The sequence below is a fragment of the Melozone crissalis genome, unplaced genomic scaffold (assembly GCF_028551555.1).
Source record: "Melozone crissalis strain CALT ecotype California unplaced genomic scaffold, PUWL_Pcris_2 ptg000041l_1, whole genome shotgun sequence".
NCBI classification, from domain to species: domain Eukaryota; kingdom Metazoa; phylum Chordata; class Aves; order Passeriformes; family Passerellidae; genus Melozone; species Melozone crissalis.
In genome coordinates this window covers 8,953,130-8,967,204 of record NW_026535819.1, presented here as the reverse complement: position 1 = coordinate 8,967,204, position 14,075 = coordinate 8,953,130, and the positions used below count along the sequence as shown (strand labels likewise).

Below are 14,075 nucleotides of genomic sequence, written 5' to 3'. Positions count from 1 at the left end.
CCACATCTACATGGCTTTTAGGTTCTTTCAGGGATAGGATCTCCACCACTGCCCTGGGCAGCCTCTCTACAGTGCCTGACCACCTTTCAGTGAAGGGATTTTCCTGATATCCAACGTGCAGCTCCCCTGGCAGAGCTTGAGGCCATTCCCTCTTGTACTGTCCCTGTTTCTTGGGAGAAGAGACCAACCCCAACCTCACTGTACCCCCCTGTCAGAAGAGCAGAGCTGTGCACAAGTAGCATCCAGAGACAAGTGGCCCCAAACTCTGGTCTGGAATCCAGCCCAGATCCCAAACGGGGATGGAGGGACTGAGTGATGAATTCAGGGATCCTGCTGGAGGCCACAACAGGGGCTGGGAGGAGACAGGGACCAAGCCAAGTGAAGAGGTGCTGCCATGTAGGAGCTTTCTGCCCTTCAAGGATGAAGACCAAGTACAGATGGAGACTGGAAATGTCAGGAGCAGCGGCAGAGCTGCATTTAATGCACCCGCGGCGCTGCATTAACGCACCCGCACCACCCTGCGGGCAAGGGCCGGCTGCAGTGCCGGCGCTGTGCCACACGAGGGCGACATTGCCACTCGTGTCGCTGCCGCAGCGCGGGGCGGGCGGGAACGCTTCGGGATTCCCGGGATTGCCCTGGGTACCCTTCCCTCTTCTTCTCCAGGAACCCACCTGGATCCCCCTTCCCTCTCCATCCCTGAGAGCTCCTCAGTCCCCCTTCCCTCTCCTTCTCCGAGAGATCACTGGATCCCCCTTCCCTTCAATCCTGGCATTCCAGAAGGGCATTGAGTGATTGGCAGATTCAAAGGATGCCCTCTACCCCTGGGGGGCATTGGGCCATCCAGGTGTCCTTTGTCCCTCCCCTCCTGTCCCTGGTTGGTGGCTCCCTATGCCTTCCCTGCCCCTCTCCCCGGGGTTCAAAGGAAGAGCAACCACTGGTGCTGCATTCAGAGGCCTGTGGGCCAGAATAAAGCTCTGGATCCAAACCCTCCATCAGAACCGACTCCTTTCCTTCACCATCACCTTAAAGCTTCTCTGTCAGGGGAAAACCTGAGGAGCAGACCCTGTTATGGGGGGAAGCTCCATCCCAGCACCACCAGAGCTCCTGCAGGCCTGGACTTGTCTCCATGTGCCCAGCTGCAGCACCCAGCCAGCCCGAAGTGTCTGTGGGGTGAAACACCACACACCCAGCCAGCCAAAAGTGTCTGTGGGGTGAAACACCACACACCCAGCCAGCCCGAAGTGTCTGTGGGGTGAAACACCACACACCCAGCCAGCCCAAAGTGTCTGTGGGGTGAAACACCACACACCCAGCCAGCCCAAAGTGTCTGTGGGGTGAAACACCATAGTGCTGCTATTTGGTTGAGCACCAAGGGCCTGACAAGCTCAGGCATGTCCCATCCTGCTGTATTGGTAATTTGTCACAGACATCTTTTATGAAGAATCCTTTCCTTAGGATTTTTCCTCCTGAGAAGCTGGGAGGCCTCAGGAACAAAATGTAAACAATGGTTATCTGCTGCTGTGGAATGCAACAGGTGCATCTGTGATTGGTCTCATGTGGTTGTTTCTAATTAATGGCCAATCACAGTCAGCTGGCTTGGACAGAGAGTCCGAGCCACAAACCTTTGTTATTCATTCCTTTCTGTTCTTGGCTTAGCTAGCCTTCTGAGATGAAACCTTTTCTTCTATTCTTTTAGTATAGTTTTAATGTAATATATATCATAAAATAATAAATCAGCCTTCTGAAACATGGAGTCAGATCCTCATCTCTTCCCTCATCCTCAGACCCCTGCAACAATGGTCACACATGATAATGTGGATTTCTCTCCCATTCCCTCCCCCTTTCCCAGAGCAGATCACCCTGGAAGCACAGGGCCCACATGGTGACAATGCCCACAGTGTGACAGTGACAGTGACTCTGCTCAGCCCAGCAGCCCCCAGCAGCTGTCCCTGCCCTGGGGAGGGCCTCACCTTGGCGTGGAAACACCATCACAGTGATTATTCCAACACTGCCCCATTTATCTCCCTCCCAGCACCCCAGGGATGGTTTCCCCCAGCTGGGGAGGTGCCACCCACCTCTGGCCTGGGGCAGGGGCCTCACTTCGTTGACGTCGGGCTCGCTGTTGGGCTGGTGCACCTCCACCATGATGAAATGCTGGTTGCCCACGGCCGAGGGGCTGCCCTTGTCCGGGGGAGGGGGCGCGGGGTGAGGGGGCGGCGGAGGAGGGGACGGGGCCGGGGGGCTCTGAGGCCCCTCTGGGGATGGGCTCTTGAGCCTGCTGGGCGACTGCACCCTGGGGAAGGGCCCGATGGGGTGCTGGCTGAGCAGGGACAGCGGGCTGTCCTTGGGCTGGCTGCGAGGGGACAGGGGGGAGATGGTGGCGTAGATGGCGCTGGGGTTGGAATCCTCGGTGGCCGTGGAGGTGACGCTGAGCGTATCCTTCTCAGGAGGGTTGGGAGGGGGAGAGGGGTTGCGGGGGGCCACGAAGAAAAGGCCGGACTGGGAGGACTCGGACGAGGGGCGCTTGGGCTTGTCCTTCCCTGCTGGGACACGGGGCTGGGCTGAGCAGGGCTCCAGGGTCTGCGGGGCTGAGGGAGGAGGAGGAGGCTTGAAATCGGGTGGTTCCTCTGGGAAGGAGGAGAGATCATCCTGCCAAAGCAAGCACAGGTTGTTGGACATCATGCCCAGGCTCATAGTCAGTGCATGTTCACCTCCTCACAATGACCATGGCTGAAGAGATGGTTGTTATAGAAACACCTTCCTGAGCTGATGGTGCTACACAAACACCTTCCTGACCCTATAGTGCCACACAAACACCTTCCTGACCTTAAAAGTGTTACACAAACACCTTCCTGACCCTAACAGTGTCATGCAAACACCTTCTTGACCCTTAAAGTGTCACACAAACACCTTCCTGACTCTGAAAGTGTCACACAAACACCTTCCTGACCCTCTGACAATGAGAATACAACTCACAAATGAGCACAGCTGCATAACACGTGATAGGCTTATAATATATTGTAATTAAGAAATGCTTATTGTAATTAAGAAATAGTTGGCTTCTGATTTTGATGATTATAACATCTGTATTGTCTCACCTTTCTCATGAGACTGAAAATGGAATGAAAGTTTTAAAACTTTTATACTTTATTTATAATAATAAAGTATATAAATACATATAAATCTATAAAAACAATATATGAAACATATATTAATATATAAATAAAATATAAAATATAAAAATACCTAAAGCATAAAATATTATATATTATATATATGTATATATACACATATATAAAAATGTATATATAGAAATAGGTATACATAAATATATCTTATAATATATTTTATTTTACATATAAAAATAAATATAAAATATATAAAAATATATATAAATATATATATATATAATCTATTTTATTTTATTCTCAGTTGCCCCATGTCTGGGTCAGAAAAGGGCCTAATCCAGCACAGAACACCCACCCCCACAAACTTTTCTTTGGTTGCACAAGGCTGCTGCTATCCAGCCTGGCAGAATCCTTGTCCTGCCCCACCTGAGGAGCTGTGCCCAGTGACTCCCCTGGCCCAGCTGCTGCACTGGGGCACCACCCAGCACCCCCAGTTTGCCTCCTGCTCCCCCCAGCTGCGTGCAGCCTTACCAGGGACACATCTGGCAGGGTGTTGATGCTGCTCTGGTGGCAGTCCCCGGCTCCCTCCAGCTCTGACGTGTTCTGGGAGGGCACACAAGAACAGAGAGCCATGGCACAGCAGCAGGAGAACAGCACAGTGCCAGGGAGGGGCAGTGGGATGCTCCAAACCCTTCCCCATGCAGGGCCAGCCTTACCCAGGGGGTTTTGCCTCTTTAGGATGCCTTTTTTGGGACACAGGCTGTCCCAAGCTAAGGGATGTGCTCAGAGCATGCTGTGGACCTGACACCTTGGGGTGAGCTCCTCTAGGCCCAAATCAGCTGCTCCTGCTGAATTTGGAAGGAGGGAAGGGACCAGCCCTGATGGCTGCAGGTTCAATACCTGTTTTGGTTTTTTTTATCCCCAGAGGAAAGAAAATAGAAATTTAAAACTCTCCTCCCCTGCAACCCAGAGCAGTGTGTCACAGACATCTTTTATGAAGAATCCTTTCCTTAGGATTTTTCCTCCTGAGAAGCTGAAAGGCCTCAGGAACAAAATGTAAACAATGATTATCTGCTGCTGTGGAATGCAACAGGTGCATCTGGGATTGGTCTCATGTTGGTTGTTTCTAATTAATGGCCAATCACAGTCAGCTGGCTTGGACAGAGAGTCCAGCCACAAACCTTTGTTATCATTCTTTGCTATTCTATTCTTAGCCAACCTTCTGATGAAATCCTTTCTTCTATTCTTTATAGTATAGTTTTAATATAATATATGTTATAAACTAATAAATCAAGGCTTCTGAAGCATGGAGTCATATGCTCGTCTCTTCCCTCATCCTGGGACCCCTGTGAACACGGGTCTCAGATGCAAAGAGAAGCTGCTGCCACTGCTCTATGAGCCCAAAAATGCCCCCAGGAAATGCCACACCACAGTGTTGAGGAGCTCCAGGAATCCAGACGGGATTCCCTGTGGGAATCTGTCCGTAGGGATGGGCCCAGGGAGAGGCCATGGGTGCACCAAACCTGGTGAAGTCAGGGGTGGCAGAGTGGGGACACAGCAGAGCTGTGAATCCTCTGCCAGGGGGGACCATCCCTGGTGGCAAACCCAGCCTCAGCCTCCTCTCCCTCAGTATCTGCAGCTCAGGGAGGCTGAGCTCAGCTCCTGGCAGGGCTGTTCGGATGGGGCAGGGCACGGTTTGTGTTTAAGTGCCTGCTATTTATTGCAGAGTAAACAGCTGATTAGCTGAAACTCGGGTGCTTCTGCATCTCCCCCAGCTGCTGGAGGCTGCTGACAGCCTGGGAGATGCTCGAGTCCCAAAATAGACACAGGAGGCAATTAAGACCATTAGAGGAGCAGCAAAAACATTGATGCAAATAAAGTGCTTTTATCCCTGTGGCTTCTAAAGGAGCCCTGGAGAATGAGAACACAAAGAAACAGCTTGTTCAGGGACTGACAGGTAAAGGCCTGGCTTGGGAAATGGGCTGGTTCCATCCTCCATTACTCCAACATAAGGGCAGGGGATTTTAAAAGAGAATCACAGAAGGATTTGGGTTGGAAAGGACTTTAAAGATCATCCAATGCCACCCCTGACATTCCAGAGACACCTCCCACTGTCCCAGGCTGCTCCAAGCCCTGTCCAGCCTGGCCTTGTGTGTCACAGACATATTTTATGAAAAATCCTTTCCTTAGGAATTTTTTCCTCCTGAGAAGCTGAAAGACCTCAGGAACAAAATGTAAACATTGATTTTCTGCTGCTGTGGAATGCAACAGGTGTATCTGTGATTGGTCTCATGTGGTTGTTTCTAATTAATGGCCAATCACAGTCAGCTGGCTTGGACAGAGAGTCCGAGCCACAAGCCTTTGTTATCATTCTTTTTCTATTCTTAGCTTAGCTAGCCTTCTGATGAAATCCTTTCTTCTATTCCTTTAGTATAGTTTTAATGTAATATATAAATTAAAATAATATATAATAATATAATATATTTAATTATATATTATATAAAATATTAACTAATAATTAATATATAATAATTAATATATTGTTTATTATATTATATATTATATGGTGATATGTTATATAATATATAATATATTTTAATATAATATATATAATAAATCAAGCCTTCTGAAACATGGAGTCAGATCCTCATCTCTTCCCTCATCCTCAGACCCCTCTGAGCACCGTCACAGCCTTGAGCACTGCCAGGGATTCAGGGCCAGCCCCAGCTGCTCTGGGGAATTTAACTGGCAGCAGCCAAACTGTCCCCGCTGTGTCACCACTAAAATGGGAATAATCTGATGATGCCCCCTAAACCTGCCAGGGCCATCTCCCCCAGCCCTGTGCCCACCACAGGCCCTGTCCCAGCTCTGGCCTGGCAGCAAGGACCAGCCTGTCCCAGACCCTGTCCCTGTGCCCCCAGTGCCACTGCCAGCCCTGTCCCCCCAGCCAGGGACGCTGATGCCGCTGCTCCTCCTCAGGGCACCTCTGCCTGCAGGAGATTTGCTTTTCCTCACTCCTTCAGGGGGAAAAGGCAATTAAACAGTGATTGCTCTGGGCCATAAACCAGGATGATTTTTAAGCACATTTGCTTTCAGGAATTGGTTATTTCAAGGCTGTGCCTTCCTGGATTTCCCTTGAAAGACTCACAGAAACCACTGCCCTGAAAAATGAGTGTTAAGAAGGCTGCTCCCTCCTCCTCTTCTATTTTCCAGTTCCTCAGGGTAACTGGGGCCAGGTGAGGCCCTTCCAGCCCCTCCTCAGAGCAGCTGGGAAATGTTTCTCCTTCTTATCCCAAAAAGAGTGCCCAGCAGGAGAGATGGAGCTGCAGAGCATCTTTCACACAGGCAGACACTTTTCATTTGCAGATTAAAGAGTGGAGAAATTGCCACCTCCCCGGGGAACACAGCCCAACCTTTAATTAACCTCTCAGCTCCAAATCTGTCCCCTAATTTCCAGTTACTGCTAACGAGAGCTTTGCTGAGCTCCTCAGCCTGAGCCCTGCAGGGTGGCAGCTTTGAACAACTATCCCAGCCTGGGGATAAACCCAGCTTTCCTTCCATCTCCCACTCTGGAATGCAGCCATGGGGATGGAGGAGCCCCTGCTGCAGATTTTAGGGGCTCTAAGGATGCAAAATGACCTCCACATGTGGTTTTACTCTGTTATCATTCCTTCCTATTCTATTCTTAGCCAGCCTTCTGAGGAAATCCTTTCTTCTATTCTTTTAGTATAGTTAGTTTAGTATAGTTTAGTTTAGTATGTATCTCCTCATCCTCTGAGAGTAGAATTCCCAGCACGTGGGAATGCTCCATGTGGGAAATTACAGGGAGCTGATTCACCTCTGGAACCAGCTGGAGCAAGGCAGCACATCTGGAAGCAGCCCTGGGAGGAGAAGGCACCTCTGGCTGGCAGCAGCTTTGCTAGGAGGTGATGGAGAGGAAAACCAAAACCCCCAGGGATATCAATTCCTTCATCCCAACACTGAGGGTTGGGCAGGAGGTAGGCACAAAGGGAATGCCAGAACAATCAGGAATTCCCACTGCTCTGGTCAGACATGCTGCACCTGATTCCTGCAGGCTGCAGCTGATCTCTGCCCTGCAGGACTCATCTGGAGGCCCAGGATTCCCAGGAGGTGCTGGTGACCCTAAGACAGTGGCTGAGCACCATCAAACATTGGCTCTGAGCACCTTGATCCTGCTGAAGATGTCCCTGTTCCCTGCAGGGCAGCTGGATTAGATGGGTTCAAAGGTCCCTTCAGCCCAAACCATTCCATGATTTTCTGCTGGTGATTAGCCAGGCTGCACACCCAGCACAGCAGCAGGGAGGGCTCTGCCAGGCTCCAGCTCTGCTGCTGCCTCCAAAACCCCATCCCTGAGGTTTCTGTGGCTCTCAGGTCCAGCTGGGTCTGGCTCAAGCTGAGCCGTGTGTGCACTGCAGCACCAGGGACTGGGGGAAGGAGCTGCTCAGGAGCAGCAGGGCTGGGTGACACAGGTGGCCCTGCAGGAGCTGCCACACCCCTGGCAGCCCATCCATCCCTCCCCTGCCCACACCCCCTGCCCCAGGCACTGCAGCCCTACCTCCATCAGGTCTATGAGCCACAGGAGCCGCTCCTGTGCCAGGGGAGAGCAGAGGGAAACAAGCACAAAAGGGAAAATGTGCCATCAGGGAGGGTGCAGAACATAGGAGAGAGCTGAGCAAACCCTGGCACGGCACTGTCCCCAAACCCAGCCCCATAACCCAGCCCCAGAACCCAGCCTGAGAACCTATCCCATAATCCAGCCCCAGAACCCAGCCCAAGAACCCAGTCTGGAACCCACACCCAGCATCCAACCCCAGAATTCAACCCCAGAACCCTCACCCAGATTCCAGCCCCAGAACCTACCCCAAGAGCCCACACCCAGAACCGACCCCAGAACCCAGCCCCAGAACCCAGCCCAGAACCCTCACCCAGAACCCACCCTCATAACTCACCCTCATAACCCAACCCCAGAACCCACATCCAGAACCCAGCCCAGAACTCACACCCCAGAACCCAACCCCAGAACCCACATCCAGAACTCATCCCAGAACCCAGCCCCAGAACCCAGCCCAGAACCCAACCCCAGAACCCAGCCCAGAACTCACACCCCAGAACCCACACCCAGAACTCATCCCAGAACCCAGCCCCAGCTGCAGCCAGGGAGAGTTGGGAGGGCTGGAGGGAGCTCCTGCTCCCAGGGATGCTGGGGAGGGAACAGCAGCAGGAGCTGACGGATCACTTTGGGAGCCCTGCCCACATCTCTCCTGCTGTTCAAGCACCCATCCACCAGAGCTGGTGCTCTTTGCTTGGCAGCTGTTCCAGCAAGAGTGGGCACAGCCATGCTCAGTGGCAGCATTCCCATCCCCCTGGATGGATCATCTCCATTCCTGGAGCAGGGTGTGCTCTCCCACCCTTGGGGACAGCTGCCACATGGCCAGGGAGGGCACAGGGGACACGTGCTCTGGAAGGAAGCTCTTAGAGCAGTGGTGCCCCACTGGTGTCCCTCCCTGAGCTCTGGGCTCGTGTGCCAGGTGGGGCTGGGTCACTGGTCACACACACTGGCCCAGGCAGGCACGTCTGGCACGTATTGTGGAGCACCAGGCACACCTGGAGCACGTGGCACAGCCCCAGGCATGGGCACAGCATGAGAGCAGGGAGTTACACTCAGCACACAACCCTGGCAGACCTGTGCCAGCCCTCAGAAGAATTTTCCCAGCAGCTCCTTGGAGAGCAGAGCAAAACTCACTTTGTTTATGCAGATCCAGAAAGGATCTCACTGAAATCCCTCCTGACCTGAGCAGGTGGCTTTCCTGTGGGCACTTGTGGATTTAACAGGACAAAAGCACAGTTCTGATGCTCTGACACTCTCTGAGATCTCTCACAGGCAGGCAGAGCCCCAGGAAAGCCCCCTCCCCTCTCCCCCATGGGCTGTGCTGGGTGGACCCTCCCCAGCCCCATCCCAGCACCGTGGGCTGCTTTCCTCGCTGAGCACAGAGCCCATTGTTCCCCCTTCTTTCCATGAAGGGTTTAATTTCCAAGGTTACTAATGCATTTATGATGAAAGGCATTTTATGGCGAGGAAATTAATTTGGGGGCTGTGTGCCTGCACAGTCTGAGGTGATTACAGTAACTTAATTAGACGGTGTGTGCGACAGGGGCCTGGCAGAGACGTGGGAGTGCTGCTGCTGCTGCTGAGAGCTGAGAGTGGGTGGCAATGGGATGCAGCTGCCTGGACACTGAGGCTCCCACTGGGATGGGGAGCTGGCAGCCAGCATCCTTAGGGGTGATTTAGGAGCTGGTGAACAGCTGGGATGGGATTTCTGTGGGGATGCAGCTCCAGTGGATTTCTGGCAGCAAGGCAGGCTCTGTCCCTCACTGGGATGAAGGTGATGCCTCAGGTTTCAGCTTTTCTATTTTCTCACATTCTGTGCTGCTTTAGTGAGTCTGAGCTTCATATCAGGGGATGGTGAGCTCTGTGCACAGAGCAGGGAGACAAAACAATTCCTGCTCCAGCTGGGCACCAAGGACAAATGATCCAAATCTCAGCCCAAGAGCACAAACACCGTGGGCTGGAGAGAGAAAAACAAGCAGGGTGGGACTGCATGGGCTAAAGCTGGAATGGGACAATGAACTGCAAGATGCAAATGGAGCAGAACTGATCACAGTGACAGACCCCGTGCCCGGCCGTGCATTTTGGGGCCATTTTGGTTCATCTTGGGTGCAGCCCTGGCTGGGCTCTTGTGCTGCCCAAGGTGGATCCATGCAGGCCTTTGAATAAATCCCTGCTTTATTCTTTAGCTCTGTCCAGCCTCTGTTCTAGGGCAGCCTGCACAAGGCATCAAAGGGACATGCAGCCCTCAAGCAGGGCACAGCAGCACCTCAGTGTCAGGGGCACAGAGACACCCAGCACCTCATGGCATCACCCACAAACCACCCAGAGTGCACAGAAAAATAACAGCCTTGGGAACCCATGGGGGAAGCTGGACAGGGCCCCCTGTGGGGTGAAATGGCTTTGCAGCACTCTCTGCCCCATCAGACAGTCCATGAAATGTAGGATAATCCAAATTATACGCTATGCCTTTCCATGAAAAACCCAAACATTATCTCCTAAATGGATGGTATTCGGGCAGTACAGCCACCAGACACATTCTTGTTTCAGGTACCACACAGCCCAGGGAGAGCAGCTTGCTGTAGCACTGCCAGGAGGAGGGGCTGGAAGGAAGGGATCAAGCAGGAGGGACCTACCCTGGCCGAGCTGACAGTGGTGGCAGTGAAGTGGCTGCTGGAGGACGAGACGGTGTCGCTGTAGGACATCATGGAGTAGGAGTCAGGGCTGGGCCCCGCGGGCTGCCGGGCCTTCATGGACTCGATCTCCCTCTTGAGCACCAGGTTGTCAAAGCGGTCCAGGTCTTGTGGGGAGATCACTCCCCTCACCTCGGAGAGCAGCGAGAACTGGCCAGGCACACAGAGCCACAGCCAGGTTGGGGCACAGTCACATTCCTGGGGAGCTGGGGGCCTCCCTCCCACCACGGTCAGCAGTGGCAATGGCAGGTGATGGAGGAGGTTTGGTCATAAATGATACCAGCAGCTCCTCTGCCACTGAACACCAGCCTGCATCCCCACAGGTGCCCAGAGCAGCTGTGGCTGCCCCTGGATCCCTGGCAGTGCCCAAGGCCTGAGCTTGGAGCACCCTGAGGTAGTGGAAGGTGTTCCTGCTCATGGCAGGTGTAGAACAAGGTGATTTTTACAGTCCCTTCCAACCCAGATCAGGGTGGAATTCTGTGCTCGTTCCATGATTGTCACAGACATATTTTATGAAAAATCCTTTCCTTAGGATTTTTCCTCCTGAGAAGCTGAGAAGCCTCAGGAACAAAATGTAAACAATGATTATCTGCTGCTGTGGAATGCAACAGGTGCCTCTGGGATTGGCCCATGTTGGTTGTTTCTAATTAATGGCAAATCACAGTCAGCTGGCTCGGGCTCTGTCTGAGACACAAACCTTTGTTATTCATTGTTTCTTTTTCTATTCTTAGCTAGCCTTCTGATGAAATCCTTTCTTCTATTCTTTTAGTATAGTTTTAATATAGTATATATTATAGAATAATAAATCAAGCCTTCTGAAACATGGAGTCAGATCCTCGTCTCTTCCCTCATCCTCAGACCCCTGTGAACATGGTCACAGGCTGGCACTGAGAAAGTGACTTTGTGACATTCTGGAGTAGAGTTCAAAAGCTCAGGGACCAAGCGGCACCACAGGGCAGCCCTGGCCACACATGAATACGTGGATTTCTCTCCCATTCCCTCCCCCTCTCCCTGAGCAGATCACCCTGGAGGCACAGGGCCCACAGGGTGACAATGCCCACAGCATTGTGACAGTGACAGTGACTCTGCTCAGCCCAGCGCCCCCAGCAGCCATCCCTGCCCTGTGGGGATGCAGGCTCACCTTGGCGTGTGTGTTGAGCAGCTCGAAGAGGGCCATGACCAGAGCATCCACGGAGATGTTGCCCTCCTTGTACTCGTCCAGGTAGTAGCCCATGGTGGCCCTCTCCTGTTCGTTGAGGAGGTGCCGGGCCTGCTCCTCCAGCATCACGCGGCTCTGGTTCACCATGGTGCTCAGGGTCACCTGTGAGCCGGCCAGCCCCCGGTAGAACACGGGCTGCAGGGCACAGGGGACAGCCTTGGGGCAGGGGGAAGGAGGGCAGAGCTCTGCTGAGCCAGCTGGGCCAAGGAGGGCCCCTGCCCTGGGCTCTGCCACCAGCCCTCCCTGCCAGCACTGCCTGCACAGGAGCTGGGAGTCAGACTGCAAGGAGAATTTTGGGAATGACAGGAGGAAGGGACCCCCAGGTACCCCCCACCAGCCTTTCAGTGTCACCTCTTGTTTGGGTAAGTCCAGAGCCAAGATCAGAGGAGCTGAGCTTTGCTCCCTGAGACAGGGAATGGCTGGAGCTGAACCAGGGCAGGAGCTCAGGGCAAGGCTCTGCCCCCAGAGGGTGCTGGCACTGCCCAGGCTGCCCAGGGAATGGGCACGGCCCCGAGGCTGCCAGAGCTCCAGGAGCCTTTGGACAGCGCTGCCAGGGGTGCCCAGGGTGGGGCTGCTGGGGGGGCTGGGCAGGAACAGGGGCTGGGCTGGGGGATCCCTTCAGTCCCTCCCAGCTCAGGATATTCTGTGATTCTCTGATTCCCTCAGTCCATGCAGCACCAGTTGAGTTTCCCATCCCTGTTCAGCAAGTGCAGATCCTGTCCCCCAGCAGGCAGTATTTAATCCCAGGCTGTGTTCCTGCTCCTCCCTGCCAGAACTGGGGGAACTGGGGCCACAGGAGACAGGCCAGCTCCCCATCCCATGGAAAAGGCACATTTGCCCACACTGCCAGCTTGAGGCAGACCCTAGTGAAAGAAAGAGCCCCTGGCAACCAAAGAACTCCCAGGGAGAGACAAGCCTGACTGCAGATAAAAGAGTTTTTCCCTTTGAGAGGGATTTCTGAGGGGAGGTCCTCAGTGTTTCCTCCCAGACAGAGCTGGCACAGGGGTATGGAACCAGACCAGACCCTGACTATCCCAGAGACAGAGAGGAGTTGAGGCTGGGGAACATGTTTTGCCAGCAAAGAGTGCAAAGCTGTTATCAGTGAGAGCCACCTGTGAAACCTCCCTGCTTAATTTCCATTTAAAAGCAATGTGCTTTGCAAGGAGGTGTTGAGGAGATGCTGGCACAGAGCTGCAGGCACAGCACAGGGTGAGCTGGAGAGGGCTGGCTCAGCTCTGCCTCGGCTGGGACAGACCCCTGCACCTCCCAGGACCCACAGACAGCCACCATGAGGCCAGTCATGGTCACCTCTGCAGGGTGGAGGGGTCCCCATGGTTCTTGTCCATGGGTGATCATTTACCCTTGCCCATGAAGGCTGGAGGGCACCAGGTGTGCTTTGAAGTGGCACAGGAGAGGGGACACCACTGTGTCACACAGCAGAACACAGCATGGGGAGGAGAAAAGCCCATTAAAATCCCAAACCAGCATCCCTGCTGTAACCAGGACCATGGGTCCCTCCCTCCCATGGGAATAAACCACAATAGCAGTGATAATTTCACAAGGATCAGGAATGTCTTACCCTGGCTGCCACGTCCATGGCATGGTCACCCACTGCCCTGTGAGGAGGGAGATGATCAGTTAGCCCTGAGTGCCTGTCACAAGTTGGTCAGAGAGTGAAACAGATAACTTTCCCAGGCATTGTTCTGGGAAAAGCCGTGAGAATCTCAGAGAAAAGAATTGAAACAATTCTTATGTTAAGTCTGTGCAGCTGATGTTTGTGAACATGTGGAACGTGTTCTACGTGATGTTTATGGAAAGATGGTGTTGCTGCTAATTAACCAATGGGGTGACAGGTGTTATTAGAACCAGTTAGGTTCTGGGTGAATGATGTTGCCTATAAAAATGTGAAGTTTTGTAATAAAGGAGCTTTTATGCCTTCTGAAAATGCATAGAGTTGTGTCACCTACATTCCTGTTCCTGACTCAATGGTGACATCAGACAGCACAACCTTGTCCACACCTGCTCCACCCTACAGGCCAGAGATGCTTCCCTGATGCAGGAGCCAGACCCCAGAATGGGGAGCTCCATGGACAGACTGGGGGTCCCCACCCTCCCAGGGGCTCTGAGCTGACAGACCTCCTCCAAACAGCCCATCTTGGGTTAGAAATGGGGCTGTGTGTTCTATCCCCATCTGTCAGAGCTGGGGCAGTTCTCTGCTGTCCATGGGGCAGTTGTTTCTTTCTCTCTCCCACAGCCAACCCTCCCTCCAGGAGATCTCTGCTCTCCATGGCCACTGAGTGTCCCTGCAGGGCTGATCCCATTCCAGCATCCCATGGGGAGATGCTGCGCCCAGGGGAGGAGCCAAGCATTCCTGCCTGGATCCAATCTGAGCCTGGCACGGCACAGCA

General features: G+C 53.2%; 1 protein-coding gene across 1 annotated transcript in view; it reads right to left on the bottom strand.

Annotated features, from left to right (window-relative positions):
• WHRN (whirlin) overlaps nucleotides 1-14,075 on the bottom strand; it is a 55,523-nt gene that overhangs the window by 3,978 nt on the left and 37,470 nt on the right. Inside the window, exons 5-10 of the mRNA XM_054284023.1 lie at nucleotides 13,247-13,283; nucleotides 11,590-11,802; nucleotides 10,392-10,598; nucleotides 7,705-7,737; nucleotides 3,660-3,731; nucleotides 2,076-2,649 (exon numbers count right to left, since the gene is read on the bottom strand). Coding sequence (XP_054139998.1) covers nucleotides 2,076-2,649; nucleotides 3,660-3,731; nucleotides 7,705-7,737; nucleotides 10,392-10,598; nucleotides 11,590-11,802; nucleotides 13,247-13,283 — 1,136 coding nt within the window. The remainder of the gene's footprint in view (nucleotides 1-2,075; nucleotides 2,650-3,659; nucleotides 3,732-7,704; nucleotides 7,738-10,391; nucleotides 10,599-11,589; nucleotides 11,803-13,246; nucleotides 13,284-14,075) is intronic.